Source organism: Exophiala oligosperma (genome assembly GCF_000835515.1).
Source record: "Exophiala oligosperma strain CBS 72588 unplaced genomic scaffold supercont1.5, whole genome shotgun sequence".
NCBI classification, from domain to species: Eukaryota; Fungi; Ascomycota; class Eurotiomycetes; order Chaetothyriales; family Herpotrichiellaceae; genus Exophiala; species Exophiala oligosperma.
Genome location: NW_015622822.1, coordinates 269297 through 287709, shown reverse-complemented (window position 1 = coordinate 287709; position 18413 = coordinate 269297). Strand labels below are relative to the sequence as shown.

General features: G+C 51.5%; 7 protein-coding genes across 9 annotated transcripts; 4 read left to right on the top strand and 3 right to left on the bottom strand.

Annotated features, from left to right (window-relative positions):
• Positions 1-1366: 1366 nt before the first annotated feature.
• Positions 1367-5493, top strand: PV06_05493 (uncharacterized protein; the record flags this gene model as incomplete). The annotated part of the gene is made up of 2 exons (XM_016406507.1): positions 1367-4385; positions 4437-5493. 2 exons carry the CDS (start codon positions 1367-1369, stop codon positions 5393-5395), a joined length of 3978 nt encoding a protein of 1325 aa, XP_016262111.1. The 3' UTR covers positions 5396-5493.
• Positions 5494-7786: 2293 nt separating this feature from the next.
• Positions 7787-9519, bottom strand: PV06_05492 (uncharacterized protein). Its single transcript, XM_016406506.1, has 2 exons — positions 9060-9519; positions 7787-8999 (listed from the first exon to the last, which is right to left on the bottom strand). Exons 1-2 carry the CDS (start codon positions 9192-9194, stop codon positions 8067-8069), a joined length of 1068 nt encoding a protein of 355 aa, XP_016262110.1. The 5' UTR covers positions 9195-9519; the 3' UTR covers positions 7787-8066.
• A 112-nt stretch (positions 9520-9631) lies between these two features.
• PV06_05491 (uncharacterized protein) lies at positions 9632-10908 on the top strand. Its single transcript, XM_016406505.1, has 2 exons — positions 9632-9801; positions 9856-10908. Exons 1-2 carry the CDS (start codon positions 9765-9767, stop codon positions 10803-10805), a joined length of 987 nt encoding a protein of 328 aa, XP_016262109.1. The 5' UTR covers positions 9632-9764; the 3' UTR covers positions 10806-10908.
• Positions 10909-10926: 18 nt separating this feature from the next.
• On the bottom strand, positions 10927-12000 carry PV06_05490. 2 transcript variants are annotated; one of them, XM_016406503.1, is made up of 3 exons: positions 11594-12000; positions 11415-11501; positions 10927-11295 (listed from the first exon to the last, which is right to left on the bottom strand). In XM_016406503.1, the coding sequence occupies exons 1-3, from the start codon at positions 11756-11758 to the stop codon at positions 11194-11196; spliced, it is 354 nt and encodes a 117-aa protein (XP_016262107.1). In that variant the 5' UTR covers positions 11759-12000; the 3' UTR covers positions 10927-11193. The 2 variants fall into 2 exon arrangements, with proteins under 2 accessions (XP_016262107.1, XP_016262108.1); XM_016406504.1 differs by having other exon boundaries at positions 10927-11501.
• A 308-nt stretch (positions 12001-12308) lies between these two features.
• On the top strand, positions 12309-13864 carry PV06_05489 (uncharacterized protein). Its single transcript, XM_016406502.1, has one exon. It carries the CDS (start codon positions 12538-12540, stop codon positions 13456-13458), a length of 921 nt encoding a protein of 306 aa, XP_016262106.1. The 5' UTR covers positions 12309-12537; the 3' UTR covers positions 13459-13864.
• PV06_05488 lies at positions 13084-14957 on the bottom strand. Of its 2 annotated transcripts, none has more exons than XM_016406500.1 (2): positions 14522-14957; positions 13084-14422 (listed from the first exon to the last, which is right to left on the bottom strand). In XM_016406500.1, the coding sequence occupies exon 2, from the start codon at positions 14359-14361 to the stop codon at positions 13552-13554; it is 810 nt and encodes a 269-aa protein (XP_016262104.1). In that variant the 5' UTR covers positions 14362-14422; positions 14522-14957; the 3' UTR covers positions 13084-13551. The 2 variants fall into 2 exon arrangements, with proteins under 2 accessions (XP_016262104.1, XP_016262105.1); XM_016406501.1 differs by having other exon boundaries at positions 13084-14363; positions 14522-14539.
• A 1057-nt stretch (positions 14958-16014) lies between these two features.
• PV06_05487 (uncharacterized protein) lies at positions 16015-18382 on the top strand. Its single transcript, XM_016406499.1, has 2 exons — positions 16015-16871; positions 16925-18382. The coding sequence occupies exons 1-2, from the start codon at positions 16431-16433 to the stop codon at positions 17981-17983; spliced, it is 1500 nt and encodes a 499-aa protein (XP_016262103.1). The 5' UTR covers positions 16015-16430; the 3' UTR covers positions 17984-18382.
• Positions 18383-18413: the final 31 nt, after the last annotated feature.

Genomic DNA, 18413 nt, shown 5'->3' with positions numbered 1-18413 from the left:
GTTATAAACGTGCAGTCAGTCATACTGTACATTAAGTTCTCCATCATATCTCCCCTCCGTATTGCACGTACCTTGTACAATAACCTCGTACTCGTAGCTGCTCTCTATTCGGCGTATCCGAACTCCGCCAGAGTCTGGTGGAAATAAAAAGACGCCTGGAAATTTGACACGAAGACGACCCTTTTGATCGACCCCTCCAATGACCCCAAAGAGAAAGGATTGTGCCACACAAATCCTCCGATGGTGGAGGCACTGAAACACGCTTGTGCCTAACGACGGGGACCTTTGGGGGGGGGCGCTCTAGTGCCTGTACTGGAGTAGCCTCACTAGTCTCTGGCAACTGCCCCGAGTGGTTGCGGCCCGTAGCTAAAGTTGTCGTGGCCCTCTTTTTCAAAAAAAAATTCCCCTACGAGTCACAACCAAATTATTATGATCGCCTTCTTTGGCGTGCAAGCTTATGGCTTGTCAAACACCGATTCTCGCATCGCCCAACCACTATTCCGCACGTTGTATGTAAATCATTTGAGCGCCTTTGTTACCAGCAATCTGGGCTCAAGGGCTACGCTTTGGCTTCCAGGTTCTGCCGCACCTGGCTAACAATCCCGGATCTGTGGGATGCGCTGGTCGGCACCGCCCTTCGCTTCCTGTAGTCTGGTCGCCCTGAAATGCACGCCAGTCGCTGGGCCGTTCGCTCCCTCACTTCCATCCAACTCCACTTTGTATACTATCGTTCATGCCCTGGTCCACGAATCCTTGCTCGTCTGCTTCCAACGCTGCCCCTGAACAATCATGGCTTTCCCGCTATGCACACCCTATCGTCCAATCACTCGGCTGCTCTCGGCCTCTTTGACCAGCCCCAGAGATCCGCACTGAGACGCGCTGCAGACAGACCACTTCGAAAGAGTGGTTGAGGTTCAAGGTCTTGCTCGTCCGAATAGACGAAGGTCCCTTCAAACTGTTGCTGACTGCTATCTGAACGGTACTTTTCCAGGCTAGACGTGGATCAGGGAGCCAGCGTTAACCAGCTTCTCCTGTCTATCTTGTCGTCCTCCCCGTTAATGCCTGTCTGACGCGACTACCGTACGCATGACATGAATCTTGATGATTTCTGTCTTGTGTCTCGCAATCTGGAATAAACAGCAGTTGGGTGATTGAGGTGTTGTTGGCATTGCGAACACTGGCAAGCATTCGAGTCGAAGTTGCCTGCGCCCCATCGGTCCTGCTTCACCAGGATGTCTTCACGCTTTGTCTAGATACCCAGCCAGTCCGCCGCCGCCATCTAGGTGTCGGCATTCCTGACTTTCCGACGTGAGTATGCTGGACACGGCTGCCATCTGAACCGAGCCTCTCGTGGCATTTTCGAAGCATGGAGCCTGAGTTCAGTTACTCACTGCCTTCGCCCACGGATACACCGTACCGCACACCGTCAAGTTCACAATCGACCCGATCGCGGCGATACGACGATATGTCACCCTCTTCCACCCCTCCGCCCATGCCCGATGAGCGAGCCAGCAAGAGGCGAAGCAATGATTCCATCAATCCTGCCCTCGATGAAAACATCTCTCCTCTCGATCCCAGAAGATTCACACCTACCCTCCATGCATCCTTGGTGTCCGAGATCTTGTCGCTACGCAGAGACCTGGAGAGTCGAACCAATGACATCGAAAGGCTGGAGATCAGCCTCCATACCTCCCAGTCCCAGAATGAAGTCCTCAATAACAATCTGTTACAAGCCAACAAGGAGACGAGGTCAGTCAAGCGGCAGATGCAACTTCTGGAAGGAGGTACACTCTCAGCGCTCAACGAATTAGCCAAAGAACGAGACGATGCACTGAACGATGTGTCAGAACTGCGCAAAAGGCTTGAGCAGAGCCAGAAAAAGGCAAAGACGCAGGAAGAAACCGCAGAAAAGACACAAGCTCTATGGGACAAAGACAAAGAATCATGGCTTGGTGAAAAGCGCGGGCTAGAGACCAAGGTTCACATTGCCGAGGGACGTCTCAAGGTCGTACTGAGTGAGCTCGCTAATGCTCAACACCATCAACCTCCCCCAGTGTCTCCGACTGAGCGTACGTGTCACAGCCGGAACAGTATCATGGAGAGCCCGAGCAAGGGCTCTATTCTTGCACGAAGAGGACGCAGACAAAGTGCGACGTCGATCAACAGCGACACGCATGGTGGCCGCGTGTCCGTTTTGAGCTTCCACAATGGTGTCACGGTCAACCTGGCAGACGAGCTTGCTTTTGATGAATTGGAAGAGGATATGGCTAACATTCCCGAGAACGATGAAGATGGACGTATCTCTCCCGATGCGCTTCCTGAAGAGCAGATTCGGCCCACTTCAAGTCTGTCCCTCAAAGCCCGCAAGATATTGGGTATGCCGCTAGACTTCGAGGAAATCGAGCGCAACGACAGCCCAGACGAAAAGCGACGGTCGAGTGCTGCATCTCCAGACGGTGTGCCACGCAGGCCGAGCATCAAATATGTTGATACTGCTATACAATTCTCCCCTCCGCCTTCTCCTTGGCCGGTTTCGGCAAACAATCGACAATTTAGAATGTTCCAACCAGGAGACATCGAAGTTGGAACCATGAGGCAGTCGAATGTATCTCCCAGCCCTGTCAGCCCTGCCGAAAGTGTAGAGCTTTCATGGGAAAAGCAGCAACCGGTTATGGTTTCGTCCGCCTGCCAAACGGTCGAGGCTCTTCCAAGTCCACCACTCACTCCAGAAAAACACGACAATGGCCTCGCTACCATACCCGAGAGCTCTCTGGAGCGAGCCCCGACAGCGACAATCGCTACCCAAACTGAAGACATCGTGCCTGTGGTCAGCACGAGCCACAAGCATACTGAAAGTGAGGAAACTGTGGATCTCAAGGTGCCTTTGATTGCCATCATCCCACCCGGTTCAAGACCTACCACGCCCGAGAACAGTGTCATGTTGCCGCCGCGTACTAAGAACGCCGGTACTCAGGTGAACTCAGAATCTCTAGGTGGCTATCAATCGGCATCAATGCAGACCGAGCCAATCCGGGTTGACAAACGGGCAATTGTACCCCCATCTGAGATGCCTCCTGCTCCATTGTCGAACCACTTCAGACCGCCCGTGTCCTCCATGGCAATGCCACCACCTATTTCTCGGACAAGAATCTCTCCTGCTACATCCATGTTTGCCTCTCGACGTAGCATGGCGGCGGGACCCTCCCGAGCACCAATGCCACCTCCGAATGACAACGGACCGCTCTCCAGGGATTTTGCCTCTAACATGCCCAGACCTGTCCGATCGAGCAGCCTCTTTGCAGGATTTGACGATGATGTAGAGAACGAGGGTGATTTATTCGATGAAGACACTTTTCTCGAGGACGACATCTTCAATCGCCCGACCGCAAAATTTGTCCTCAAATCAGGTAAAATGGTGTCTCAAGATCCACTTCTCGAGGACATTGGCGAAAGTGTTGCAGTCAGCGCCGGTGAAGCTGCCGCTCTGGAAAAGCTTCGCCTTTCAGAGGATGGTCTACCTCCTGAAATGAGGATGGCTTTCTCAAAGGGCAGGACTAGCCCTCAAAAACGTTCTCAGAAGCAAAACGTGGGCTCAAAGCTCAAACGGGTACCGTCGGCTCGGTCTAGCAACATGAGAAGGACTGCTTTGATATCGAGTGGAGCCGCCGCTCACCGTAGTTCACATTCACAATCTACCACGGCTTCCGTCGACAGCAATCCTCCTTTCCCAGTACCTTTGAGGTACAGCTCTGCAAGAATTGGTAAATCGATCAGCGAAGGTGGTCGAAGCTCGCCTGCGAGCAGCAATGCATCTCCGACCAAAAGACCAAAGCACAAATATACCAGACCCACGTTGAGAAAAGCTCGGTCTGGTCCTGCCATATCGCCTCATTCTCAAGCAAGACGAGCCCGGAGTCGTTCCCCACCTCTGGATCCACGGGTCTCGATTGTGCCAGAAATGCCCAGCTTTCAAATGCCAACAACGGAACAAGCATCGTTCCTAGCAGAACCTTACAGCAACCCGAGGGAGGCCAGCGCACCGCGTCCATCCATTGCTACTGGGCCCAGTCGACAGAGCACTCACCATGTAAAGACCAATTCAGATGCCGTGTCAATGCATCAGACGTCTGTTGTTGATTCGATTGCGCAGACGATGGTTGGTGAATGGATGTATAAGTATGTTAGAAGGCGCAAATCGTTTGGAGTGACGGACAAGGCCGATTGGGATAGTAGCAAGAGCGTGGAAGAAATTTCTCAAAGTGTTACGAATAACGGTGTTCGCCACAAAAGATGGGTATGGCTTGCACCATATGAACGCTCAGTCATGTGGAGCAGCAAGCAGCCAACCTCCGGTACAGCTTTGATGGGTAAGAGTGGCCGAAAATGTGAGTACTTTTCTACGACCATACCAAGTACCATGAGCTAACGATGAACAGTGATCATCAAGTCTGTTCTTGATGTCAAAGACGACAACCCTATGCCCAAAGGCGCAATCGCTGGCCAACATTTCAACAGGTCCATCCTCATTTTGACTCCTCAGAGAGCCCTCAAGTTCACAGCGACCTCACAAGAGCGCCACTATGTGTGGTTGACCGCATTGTCATTTTTATCGCATTCGCCCCTGAGCGTGAACGAGTTGACCGCAGTACCACCGCCTCCACCACCTCCAGAAAATGACACATTGAATCAACCTACACCATCCCTCGCGGGTTCTCTTCGACGACGACCAATCCGTGACTCGATTCGCATTGCGAAGAACCCTCTTCGAGCTGGTCCTGGCCCCCGGTCCTTCACGACTGATGGATCGATGCCCATCCAGGATTCTCGACCACCAACTCGGGACTTTTATGACCCAACACAAGACCCTGCTCTGCCTCCTGTTATTCCACGTCATTCACGAAAACGTAGCAACACGGCACCACGAGCACCTCCAAGTTCATTCAGAAGCTTCTCCGCCAAAGAGGCAACTCCTAGCCTGCCAGGTCCAGGCTCCACATATTCACAAAGTATCCGATCAACAGCCGTCTACTCCTCTGATCGTGGTTTGTATACTCCCAGCCTCGGCATGCAGAGCATTGTGAGCAGCCGCCGAGGGAGTGAGGCAAGTGCCTCCGGCCGACCTCCAATCCCACCAATATTTCTAGACAACAACCAACAAACAACAACCATGCGAATGGACGCTTTCATCGAGGGTAAGACCTCTACCTCATCGACTCGCCCTTCCTTCAGTCTCCTTCGTGGGCAATCGAAGAAGAAGGATATGAGTTATTGGGGCTTTGATCATGGCCGAGACAGTATCAGCCCAGTGGATTCACTGCTTCACAGCGAGATGATGGCTGCAAGCTCATCCACCAGGGGCAGTTCTGACTCCAGAGATTTATGGCGAGGTTTCTGAAAATTGAGCCCGTCCATTGCGCGCTACCCCAGAGCTCACTGAGTGTGCATTCGCGCCCATCATTTTAGTGATAATGTTTACATGTGAAAAAGAAGCGGGAAAAAGTTGGATCTTGCTTGATTTCTCTTTATGCCGCGCTACTATGGAAACACAGGACACTGGTGGGGGGCGATCAGTTCCTACCAGGAAACGAGTCTGATATGTGTGTCCGCAAAAGAACGACTTTTCCCGAAATTGGTGTTTTTGTTTTTGTCCTGCAAGGAAAGAGCAATTTGATTTGGGAACAATCTTGCAAGAAGTTGAAAAGCTGTCCAGATGGGTTCTGGCGCAAGCCTATGTATGTTATATTGGGTACATACAGGCTGGAAAGGCGTCTTATTTTCGTCAAGGCGGTTGTTTTTTTTCCATCTGTTGTATATTATCCTTCTACTTTTTCATACCCCATTCAGTACGTTTACTGGTTTGTAGGATTTGACGAGAGAGCAAATTGTTGGATGCGTTTTTGAGCGTCTGTCGTTCCTAGCAAGCACTATGGCGTATGTGTACGGGAGTAGGGCTGTGAATGATTTTTGAAATAGAAAATCGTAAAATCCAATCACAATTTGATGATGACCTTTTGGAGCATCGATAAGAATCCTTTGTGCCTTGTAGTCTTTGTAGAGGAGCTCGAAGAACGAGGCTGAACTCCTTGCCCTTTGAGGGGGCAAAGTAAATCATTGGAATCAATGATGCCGAACGGCGGTAACGGAATATGGAGTGTACGGAGCACGTATTACGGAGTAAATAAGTGTGACGTGCCCCGCGGAACCTTGACCACCCATCATGAATCAGGCTGCGAGTTTACAAATGAGACATCCTTTGAGTGCGATTTGATTATCGACTTGCTCTTCAACAGTACTTGTGTGTACTTGAACTTGATTTCTCTCACCAAATTCAACCTTCTCGATATCCTGACCACCAAAGAAAGAGATATTTCCGGGTCCTTTTCTCTCTCTCTCTTTCTCTCTCTCTCGCGTCCCCGCCCCCATCCTTGTGCCTCTTTTTCCTCGATCCGTAACCGCGGAAAACGATTTTCCAAAAGTTACGACAAGCCTTTGTTGGTTTCTTCGTCTCACCTCTGCAGGACTTTCAACATGTTGATCAAGTATGTCATCTACGATCTCTCCCGTCTACTTCTACTACTACTGGTTCATGACCTTGACCGGTTGGGTTCACATGAAATCATAAACTGACGTGGGAAAACCCCTCCTTGGTTTGAATCCAGAGTACGAACGCTCACCGGCAAAGAAATCGAACTCGACATCGAACCTGATTACAAGGTCCGTCTCCCACCAAACCTTTTTAACCCTGAAACCTTTACCTTTCCGGAAACTTTCAGCATGTCGGGAAACTTCGAGAATGTATACATTACAGAAAGAGATGGGACAAAAGTGACTCTGGGGAGTTACGATGAGAAAGAAGATCCGAAAAAACAATTGGAAAAAAAAACTGACATTGGACAAACCTTTTTTTAGGTCTCACGTATCAAAGAAAGAGTCGAAGAGAAGGAAGGTATCCCACCTGTTCAACAAAGATTGATCTATGGTGGTAAACAAATGTATGTGTCATGACCCGAGACTTGTATTTTGTACAAATGATTTGGGGGGGGGAAAAACCCCCCTCCTCCGTCTTCTCTCGGGTGATGACCATCGGAAGTCCTCAATCATCATCGTCATCATCCAATGGGGAAGAATGTGGAAAAAGCTGACGCGCGCGGGTTTTGATCCGTAGGGCCGATGACAAGACCGCGGAGGATTATGGTCTAGAAGGTGGAAACACATTACATTTGGTCCTCGCGTTGAGAGGAGGTCGGTAACACTTGCAACACCCAAGAACCTACCGAAACAAGAACGAGAAAAGAACCGAATGTCGATTTTGAGGGGGGGGGTTTGTTTCAATGAAAAGGGGAGTAGTAAATCGATCGATCGATTCGAGTGTGTGCGAGACAGACAGAGAGCGAGGGAGGGAGGGAAGGAGAGAACCGTGATGAAACGGGACAAGGAGTGTGTATGAACCAAGGTCAATTAATTGGTCGAGGGGATGATGATGATGGATTGAAACCTTTTTTTGCTTTCTGTGTGATGTGCCGACGTCAAACAAGACCCTCGACGAGACAACAAAAGGACACACACATGATGACTTTTTCCTTTTCCTTTACTCTACAGTAGATGCCCCCCCCCCCATCAAGTGAGTGGGCAACAGGTTACTCCTCAAAGTAGACTATCACCCTCACGCCCGAAATGCAGATGGGGATGATATGAATGAACAGAATCCCAACATTAGCATGAGACATGGACGAAAAGGGAAAAAAAAGAGACTCGGAAACCCAAGTTTATCAAGCATGTGTGTCTGTGTGTATTCAATAATTTGTTTATCATTTGTATTTCAGTGCTCGCTGAAAAGGTACTTATGCAGTGCATCCATGTGCGTACTGCTTTGTAAAATGTCTCATGTTCCAGGAGTTGAGTTCCCATCATTTCCCATTCCATCTCAATGTGAAGTCGCTCAAAAGTAAACCTGTACTGGAAACCACCAACGCCTTGCATATTTCATTCAGTGTCCTGATGTTGTGTTGTCAAAAGTGATTCGTATCCACCAACGCCTTGCATATCTCAACCTTACTGTTGTTCGATTATCGTATTGGTTGAGCAACTCTCTTTGAGGATGACGTGAACATTGTCGGTGGTTGCTTCCTCTTCAACGTGCTGGCACCCATTGTGTTGGTAGACGCACGTCGATCATCGTGGCCGACTTTCATGTCCTTCCGTGGTTGCTGGTCATCGTCGCCATCAGAATCTTCCAAGAAGTCAAGAGTCAGTCCAGCCCCTCCTTGTCCCCTCTGCTCTGCTGTTGGGGTCGATGTCGAAGCAGGGCGAGGGTTACCAAGTTTCAATGCACGTAATCTTGCTTCCCTATCTGCCGTGAGATCATAGGACTGGTTGACTGGTGGGACTTTGGCTCTTGGTGCGTGCAATGGTGGTCTGGAGGTTCGCGGCGCTGTCATTCTCACAGGCCTTATCGTTGTTGTAGGTGTCGTATTTGTGGGAGGAGTTGGAGTTGGAGGAAGAGGTTTCGCCGCCTGCCGCTTGACATCCTCTATAAATGCGATTGGTGCTTTCTTGACGGCGGACGCCCTCTGCCGCAACTCGTGTGTGGGTCTCTTCATCTTCGAGGTTCTTGCGTTCCGAGTTTCTTTTCGAATCTTCTCCATCAAAGTCATCTTGTGTGCACCTTTGCTGCCTGTCTTGCCGCTTATGTAGTTCCAGTGTATCACAGCCTTCCTCGAAGGTGCTTGGAGGGGTAGATGTTGCCTTGCTTTGATAACGGTGGTGTTGCGTTCTTTCTCGTCCTGAATGTTGGCGAATGCAGCCTTGAGGCGCTCCTCCTTCTCGGCACGAGAACGTTCGTCGTCCGCCTGGAGTTTGCGGTACACCTTGTACCAATTCTTCGGGTTCGAGGGTTGGTGGGGTTTGAGATGCCAATCCGGGATGTCACGTTTGATGAAGTTGAGCCATAATTCAGCATCTTCACCGGCGATCTGTGGCGACGATTGTTCAATTTGATGCTAAGGATTGGTATTAGTACGGTGGGCGGACTGAAAGCGGGAGAAGCCAGGTCTACGTACCAACTGTTCCGGAGACTCGATTTTAGCGAGAATCGGACGTACCAAATCATATGGCAAATCACCGACTGATGGGAGGATTCCACGCCGTTTTATGCAGGCACGAATGCACATGTCGACAAGGCTGTCTGCAGGCATGGTGAATGTTGTGGCAGTAGTAAGAGGTTGTCGAGAGTAGTCGAGGTTGTCAACGTAGTAAGAGGCTGTCGAAAGTAGGAAGAGGTTATCGAGAGTGGTAGAGGCCGTAGCAAGGTTGAGAGGAGGAAGAGAGAAGGCTGTATTCTATAAATTGGGATGGGGTTGATGTATGAGTTGTAGGTCGGGCAGTGTGGAAGGTGGGTGGTCAATTCAAGTCTTTTCAGGACAATAGGTTTTCGTAATTCTTATTGTCTTGAATCCAGTCCATTCAAGAAAACTTTGACAAAGCCAAAACATGGCTGTACTCGGTGATGGGTGAGTGAGTTGAAGGTGAAGTCAAATAAGCCGAGGGGGATTTTGGTTCGACAAGTCATCAAGAAATAGAGGGAGGATCTGCCTGCAGTCTCCAGCCTCCAGCCTCGTTTCACTCCAACCCCCATAACTGCGGCCTCAGCCTCGTCCCAAGCACTAAATCCGTCTCCCCTCGTATTGTATTTCGCCCAAAGTTTGTTTTTCAACATTCCATGCTCCGTTACTGACCATTGCGACCGGCAACACGATCAAAACACAATGGCGACATTTACTCTCCTCGACCAAGCTGAAGAAGGTACCTATGACAAGCATTTTTTTGTACCTGACCAAATTTCTCACAGCGACACAGATAAACTCCACGCATCCAGACTTCTCGGTATCGAAGAACGACCTTTCAAGCGTCTGACGAAACGACTTCTGGCGCCCACGACACCCCTCCATGCCTTTCTTGCTAGAGAAAGTGCAGGGCCGGAATCGAAAGAGCCGTCGGAGAATGTAGAGGGACAAACAACGACCGCCGCTCAACATGAACAATTCCTCAAGGACATCCAGCGGTTCCGCGAAGATGTGATTCTAGACTTTGCGGCGTTCGACAGCAGCATCGCGCGGATCCAATTCCTCCGAGCCGCCAACGAACGGGAACGAGAGCGGTACGTCGCGGAAAAGGCCAAGATCGAGAGGACGGCGGAGGAGGTGAGGGACAACACGTCGACGCTCCGGGTGCAGCTGGACGAAGCGCAAAAGACCCTGGCCGTACGAAAGACCTACGACGTGCTGGCGGACAAGATCACGAAGAACGCGGCGCTGAAGCCGCGCGACGAGCAGCACGTCAACGTCGAAAAGCTCAAGGCCGAGATCGAGGAACTGGAGCGCGAGAGCCAAGACCACCTGCAGGCGTGGGTGGAAAGGAGGGAGCAGCTGGAGAAGGTCGTCGGTGAAGGGATGAAGTTGCGCAGGATCGTACGGGACGAGAAAGAGCCCGAGAAGGACGAAGAAGGTGGCGGCGCAGGAGATCGGGAGCGAGAAGGTGGTGAAGAAGACGACGACGACGAGAACATGCTGGGTGTGGTGGGTCGACGAGACGGCATGTCCAACGCTGGAACGCCGCGGCCCGGTGATGCCTCGACACCACTCATGGACCTGCGCGGGAGCAATGCCATGACGCCGACGACCTTGCCCGAAGGATCTGGACGGACACCGAAGCCCGTGGATGAGGATGTCGAAATGGACGCTGGTGCTGTCGAAGCAGGTGAAGTTGCAGGTGAAGCACGGGTGGGCGATGATATGGATACCACGTAATTTTACAGCTAAAAGGGACATGTAAATCTCTCTCATTGAGAGTCCATTGTATAAGATCGACCACACCATTTGGTGAATCATTAGCGAGCTATGTTCACGTAGGCCCTCTCGAATCGTTCAATATTTTGGTTGAATCAAGGTCCACGATTGAAAGAGCTGGTCTCGTCTCAAACTATACTTGATGATAAAAAGGTTGGTTTCTGATATCTCAACATAAAGGCTTCATATTTCATTTTTCTCATCGAGTTCTTTTGGTGGCTCTCATGTTTTGTCGAGACGTAGTGTACAAGTGAGGAATACTCAATCCTTAGGCACCTTGGTCCGCACCGTGTAAACCGACGGCCTTCTTCTCTTTTTTGGGTCCACCATGGCCGACACGAGACGGCGCCTATGTCGACACACCGGCGACAGGATCATCCTTTTGCTGTTCCTTGGCCGCCTTGAGTACCTGAACCGCAGTTTCACGTTCCTCGTCATTCCCCGCTGTGTCCTGATAACATGAATTATCATATCAGCATGCGGTGGTGCCTGTCGCGGGTCGCGTCAAGAGGTCGGGAGGGGCAAAGGAAAGAATAAACGATTGGATACGGGAGAGATTGTTTTCCTTACGAGCATATTTTCCAACTTCTCCCTGGCGCTAGTGATACGCTCACGTAGAGTCGGGATGACCTTTTTGGTTTCTTCCAAGGCTTGACGCTGTTTCATCAAATCTAGGTGGTTAGAATACAGACGTCGTGGAGAGGGGGGAAGGGAAGACGAGAATAGTCAAGTGTTGTAGGTTGGATTACCTCCTGCCTCAGGGTAAATTCACGGTTTCCATCTGCATCGGTCTTGTCCTTTTCCAATTTCGCGATTCGGCTTTCCTGTTGCTCTTGTTCTTTGTAGTATGAGTTTTCTTCGTTGAGGAGTCGTTGGAGAGAAGAGATGGCGACTTGTATCTGGGACGGTGCCATTTTTCTTTTTTGGAAAGGCCAGAACAAGAGTGGAAGAGGTTGATGTGACGGTGTGTGAATTTGACTCTCGAATTGATTCCGCTCTCTGTCTCGATACTTTGTGTACAAGACAGTAACACGTAGGTTGGTCAATGGTACCCGATTGTGGACCCTGACAAGACGTGGTACTACTGTAGGGATAGTCACCTGTTTACTCTTCTGTCTCGGTCGAAAACAGGCAGAAGACACAGGACACGCTGCATGATGTTCCGCTCCACGATCGAACGTCACCTTTTTTCCCGCTTAGTCATCTCGTGCAGGGAGTCATCTACAGTACAGGTGGTCGAGACATATGGGCTACCAACCTTGGAACTACTGTAACTAGAGGTAGTTTGCTCCGATACCTGGTTCTAAAAAGTTCCTCAAACCCTGGCCAACTACTCGTACGATTCACATTGATTTGCACGTGAACATTGAGTTGTTGTCCTCATCATCGGAGAATTTGTCTGATGCTGACAAAGGCTTCCGCTCTCCTGTCAAAACGTAGCGACACTTTCGTTATCCATTTATAGCGAAAGCATTGCAAGATTGATTCCTTGCACAGATATATATAAGGTTCACGGTTAAGGCACGAGTCCCAACATCGTGCCCCTCCTTTCTCCCATTCGAACACCATTTAACTTGAAGCATTGTATCGTCTACAAGACATTTCTTATCTCCTCCTTGCCTTTCAGACTCAGCGCCACAGCAACTATCACAGATTATATTCAATACACACACACATACATACCATCTCAATCATGCGTGCGATTGTTGTAAAGTCGTGGGACGCCCCTCCCGCCTTCTCAGCAGACCACCCTGACCCGTCCACCTCCGACCCAGAGAAAGTCACCATCAAAGTTCTAGCTGCTGGCCTCCATCAACTTGTCCGCTCGCAAGCCGCTGGCCAACACTACAGCAGCAAGAACGCGGGGCTTCCATACGTGCCCGGTGCCGATGGTGTAGGCACGACGCCCGACGGAAAGACCGTGTACTTCAGCAGCATTGCCATGGGCGGCGGCTTTGCAGAGTACGTCACGGTGCCCAAAGCCGCCGTGGTGCCGGTCCCGGAGGGCGCCGACCCGGTCCAGGTTGCGGGCCTGGTCAATCCGGGCATGAGTTCGTGGATGGCACTGGCCGCCCGAGTCGACAACATCCCCCCCAACTTCACCGTCGTCATCGTCGGCGTGACGGCAATCTCGGGCAAAGTCGCCGTCGAATTCGTCCGCGAAAGGGGTGCCGGCAAGGTGATTGGTGTGGCGCGCAACGCCAAAGAAATGGAGGCGCTCAAGCTCGACCAGAGCATCGTGTTGGCAAGTAATCCCGCCGAAACGGATTTCTCGGCCCTGGGCGATGTCGATGTCATACTCGACTATCTCTATGGTCCTGTCATCCCCGCCCTCTTCACCGCCCTCAGCTCGAAGGCGCCGACACAGTACGTCCAGATTGGATCTGTGGCCGGTCTGGACACCGCTCTGCCGGCTGCACTCTTGCGGTCAAAGAACATCACAATGAGGGGTGCAGGACCCGGTGCCTGGTCAATGCCGCACTTCGCCAAAGAATTGCCGGGTCTGCTGGCTGCGGTGGCCAGATTGCCAAAGATGGATCTCAAGGTGAGGAAGCTAGAAGATGCCGCAGACGCTTGGACGGCGAAGAAAGACAGGACAGTCTTTGTCCCGTGACTCTCTGTAGAGCTAGGGAAACATTTGATAGCCAAGATTTAGTAAATACTGCACTGGTGGCCACGACTCTTTTTGGTATCAACAGTGTACGCGTCATAACCCGAGCTCAATCTCAACCCAGAGACATTTCACAGTGTTTGTCTCGAGAAGGCCCATTTCACTCTCTGTCCGAAAGCTCACGTTTTCCAGCCTGGCATGGACGGCCAATTCGTCCCTCTGTACATTTCTTCGTCGTTCTTTCGCCCTCCAACCACTGTCCTGACTGCCACTACGAGTGTCTGGACTTCGCCAGCCAAGATTCCACTTACCCGTCTCGCCCGTTGGATCGTGGTCAGCCCCCGGGCTTTCGAAAGCTCGCTTAAGCCATGACTTGGGTTTCGGTCGTTGAGGCAGCGGAGCTGTAGGTTGGCTTCGGACTTCGGCTTGGAGTTGATTATCAAAAAGCGTTGCTGCGTCTATCGGCTCCTCAGATAATTCTTGACGCAGGAAAAATTCCAATTCCTGAACGACAGGATTCTGTGTCCAGAATGATGCACTGTTCTCCTCCCCTCGAAGTGTGAGAACTGTTCGCGACTCCTGCGCCTGCGGGCCTGGCGTCACGATGTTTTGTTCTGTCACTTCCCCGTTTGCCGTGAGAGAGGCTGATGGCAAGATGATTATGCTCAGCGACGAGCAGCCACTGGACAGCTTCATCGAAACCGTTGGAACAATCAACTCGGCGATAAGCTGCTCGATCCGACGGGTTCGTTCCTGGCGAATCATTGACGGCATCGATCTGGATGATTTCTCCCATCTTCCCATCGATCTTGGGTTTGTAGATGAGGCCACAGATTCTTCATAGGTGGGAATCCGCTCGGTGGACGTTTCATCTGCACTACTCGCGTACGTGTTCTTCTCCGACATTTCTGCTTGTAAAAGACCTGTCGGTGGGGGGTTCCAGAATTTGATGGCCAATGTCCCAAGGCTATGAAGGTAGACGTTACACAAAGATATCAAGGTGGATAGGCTTCGATGTGTAATGCGTGAAAATGATAACAAGGGAGGGGATATGAGTCAGGCGCACCAGAGTTGTGACTTCAATTGAGCCTCGTCAGTGGGCAACAGATGTAACTTCACGCGATGATGGAAAGGTGCGCACGCACCCAAGACGTCGCTTGCTTGCCGAGACGTCTTTGAAGCGAAGAGACTCGGGTCGTTTCAGCCGCACAGGAATCTATCGCCAATGCCTCAAACCGGTGTCTAAAGATTGCACGAACCGGACTGCTCACTTCGTCCACGATCTCACCTCGGCTTGTCGGGGGTAGAGTCGTGGCCCTTGGCTTACAGCTGGTGCAAGAAAAAGACCTCATACATGAAACCAAATCACATGAGGCTGTTGATCAAACTTACTTCTCCGTAAATTGGGGGTCGTTTGTAGAACTGCCTTGGCTGCTAAGAGAATGGGGGCCAGGATCAGAAGGAAGTGGGTAGGATTATGATGGACGCCAGGTTTCTTTCCCGTACTCGTATAGTTCTGTCCCCTGAACCCTTAAGGCTGTCACGAGGCCAGGGGATCATCATCGTGCCGAGTACAACTTACTCCGTAGTCGATTGTTTAATTGCACTTGGAAACAAGAGGAAAAGTGGGAAAGGCGGGAGTGAAACACAGTAACATGCGGTGGCAGTGCAAGGCTGACTGTCGTTAGTGGCTGAGCTTATAGTGCCGGTTGCCGCTTTTGATGCCGAATATCCATGGACGATACGGAGTACAGTGCAGTCTGAACACACTGGAATACACTCTTTCAAAGACACTCACTGCATTCTGTGAACCTGTGCGCATACATGCTTGCTCGTATATGCTTACCAAAACCTAAAGATAGATGAAATAGTGAGAGGAACCCCGGCAGCAAGACCAAAAGCCATCGCCGCTTTGAACCTACATCACAGCGTCTTGTGTTTATCCTTCTGAAGGTCAAACCTGCTTCTTCCTCAAGCCAACTCTCAAGGCATCACTATATTTCGTACAACCCTGACATTCTTACCCTTGGAACGCAACTACTTTTCTCCACCGAGCACGAGTCATCTGAGCATTGTACCTGTGGGAATTCCCCTGGCTAATCTGTGAGCTGTACGCGGTGACGGAGTTCCCATATTTTCCAAGGCTTCAAGTGCTCGCGAAGAGATCCCTAGTGATCCTGGTGTGCCGAACACCGGTCGGTGCTTCTGCTCCGCCTGAAAGCACTTGTTACTCTCGTGCTACAAAGAGGTACAGATTGTCAACCTGAGAGGTTGCCTTGCCCTTGTCTGAGGGCGGCTCAGCCACCAATCAGCTATAGACATTGAAACATGCGATCGACTCCCGCACACACCCATCGGCACCAAGAAACCGAAGACAAACGGCCCACTTGACGTATGATCTTCCTTACAAAAGCAAAAACACGGGCAGAATGTGAATCATCTGACCTCCCTTCACATTCTTGGTAGTTTTCCAGAAGTTCTTGCTAGTCAGGGCAAAGGATCCGCTCAACTGCTCTTGGTATGGTCCGTTGCTCCGAACCCCCGTTGTGGAATAATGGGGGCTATGACATGTGCAGTGCCGTTTCGATAGTTTTCACAACAACCACGTTTAGCAAAGGCACTATCTTGTACCCCTCTGGATCCAACAAGGCAGCTCATGTGGCCGTGCCATAGACCGTCGTTCGCGCTCCGTTTGAGTCACAGAGATCGTCTTGAACCGCTTCTCCTCGGGAAGCAGTCACTCTGAGTGATATTCACTCACAATGTCGTGAGAACATATATATACCCTCATCTTCCCTTTCCTTACCGTTTCTGCTTGTTCTTCATCTTCCAGAGCATTAACCTCCACAGTCACAGCAGATTGGAGATTGACTCAGCCAAACAGCCTACAAGTCTTCACTCTTTACTTCGTCTCAAACCCGCCAACACATCGCACACTCACTCATCACAAACCAACACATTCTTTCAGATCCAAGATGCCAGGCATGTGGTACCACATCTCCAACGCCAACGAGTACCTCGTGGTCACTGGCGCCAATATTCAAGATGTTCGCATTGTCAAAAAGGCGTTCGTCTTTCCATGGCAGCGTGTAGCAAGAATCTCGGTCTCGCCATTCGACTTCTCGCTCAATCTACAGGCGATGACTATCGAGAAACTTCAATTCGCTCTACCTGCCGTCTTTACCATCGGGCCCGACAACAAGCCTGAGGCACTCAAGAAATATGCGCTGCTCCTCAGCGGCAACCCCGACGGAACATCAACGAGTTCTTCGAAGCCCGGTACAGCTATTGTACCGACCCAGCGCAGCCATGTCCAGGATATTGTCAAGGGTATCATCGAAGGTGAAACACGTGTCATCGTTTCCTCTATGACCATGGAAGAGATCTTCAAGGAACGCCAAGTTTTCAAGCAAAAGGTACGCTTGCCCTGCCTCTCAGGGTACACTGATGGTTGACAATGATACACCAGGTCATTGAGAACGTGCAAAAAGAACTTGACCAGTTCGGTCTGTGTATCTACAATGCCAACGTCAAGGAACTGCAAGATACCCCCGGCTCCGAGTACTTTGCATTCCTTTCTCGGAAAGCCCACGAAGGTGCTTCGAATCAAGCCCGTATCGATGTGGCCGAGGCACGCATGCGCGGTGAGATCGGTGAGGCCTCGAAGCGCGGCCACACGAAGCAGGAAATCTCCAAGATCGAGGCCGAAACGGCCGTTCTCGAGACCAAGCGCAAGGCCGACAAAGCGCAAGCGGACGCGGAGCTCACCAACCGCCAGACAGAACTCGACATGGGCATCCAAATGGCCCAGATCAAAGCGCGACGCGCTGCCGAGGCTCGCGACGCCGAGCTCCAGAGGGAGGTCGAAACCAAGAAGGCCGCTACGGAGCTCGAGCGACTACGCGCAAAGGACCTGGTGCGGGCGCAGATCGCCAAGGAGACGGCGGAGCGCGACGCCGACGCCAACTTCTACCGGGACAGCAAGAATGCCGACGCCCAAGCGTACGCCGAGAAGCAAGCCGCCGACGCCCAGCTGTTCAAGCAGCAGCGGCAGATCCAGGCCAACGTGGAGCGACAGATGAAGGAGGCCGACGCGACGTACCACGCCCGCATGCGCGAGGCCGAAGCCACCCAGGCCCAGGCCGAGGCCTACAAGTCCCTCGCCGAGGCGTTTGGCGGGCCGCAGGGCCTCCTCACGTACATGATGATCAAGGAGAACACGTTCGAGAAGCTGGCCAACGCGAACGCCAAGGCCATCCAGGGCCTCCAGCCAAAGATCACGGTCTGGAACACCGACGGCGCGGGCGGGGGCGGTGGCGACGCCGCGGGCATCGCGCCCATCAAGAACATCATGCAGTCCCTCCCGCCGTTGTTGAGCACGATCCACGAACAGACCGGCATCGCGCCGCCAAACTGGATGATCAAGATGCCACCCCAAGAGGGCGGCGAGGCCGGGGCCGGTGCCGGTCTCAACGGCTCCGCTTCACCCCATGAGAAGAAGAAGTTGCAGAACCAGCAGCAACATTAGGGCAAAGAAGATCACGACGCGACCTGCTCGCCACCCCCTTCCCCCCGAGTGTTCTTTGCCACCTGGGTGACGGTGATCTGTTTAAGGTTGGATCGAACAAAACACCTGTACACGCGTCTGGTGATTGTATGACCGGGGGGGGAGCCGACGCACATTTTCCTCTTTGTTTTCCCCCCCTTTTTGTGTCTTCTGCCGGGTTGTACTTGTCGTTATGCCCAGTCTACAGATCCTTTGACTTTGCCGCCCAGAGTCGGCGCCCGTCATGTTTGCTTTCCATATAGTTGAACCCGATGGTTTCCGGCAGTTTTGCGTCATCCAATTTGATACCACCAAAGTTTGATGTATTCCAGATGAATTGTAACAATAATGAGTCAATCACGATGGGAATCAAGAATGAAGAATGATTTCAGTTTTCGATCAATATTTTCTC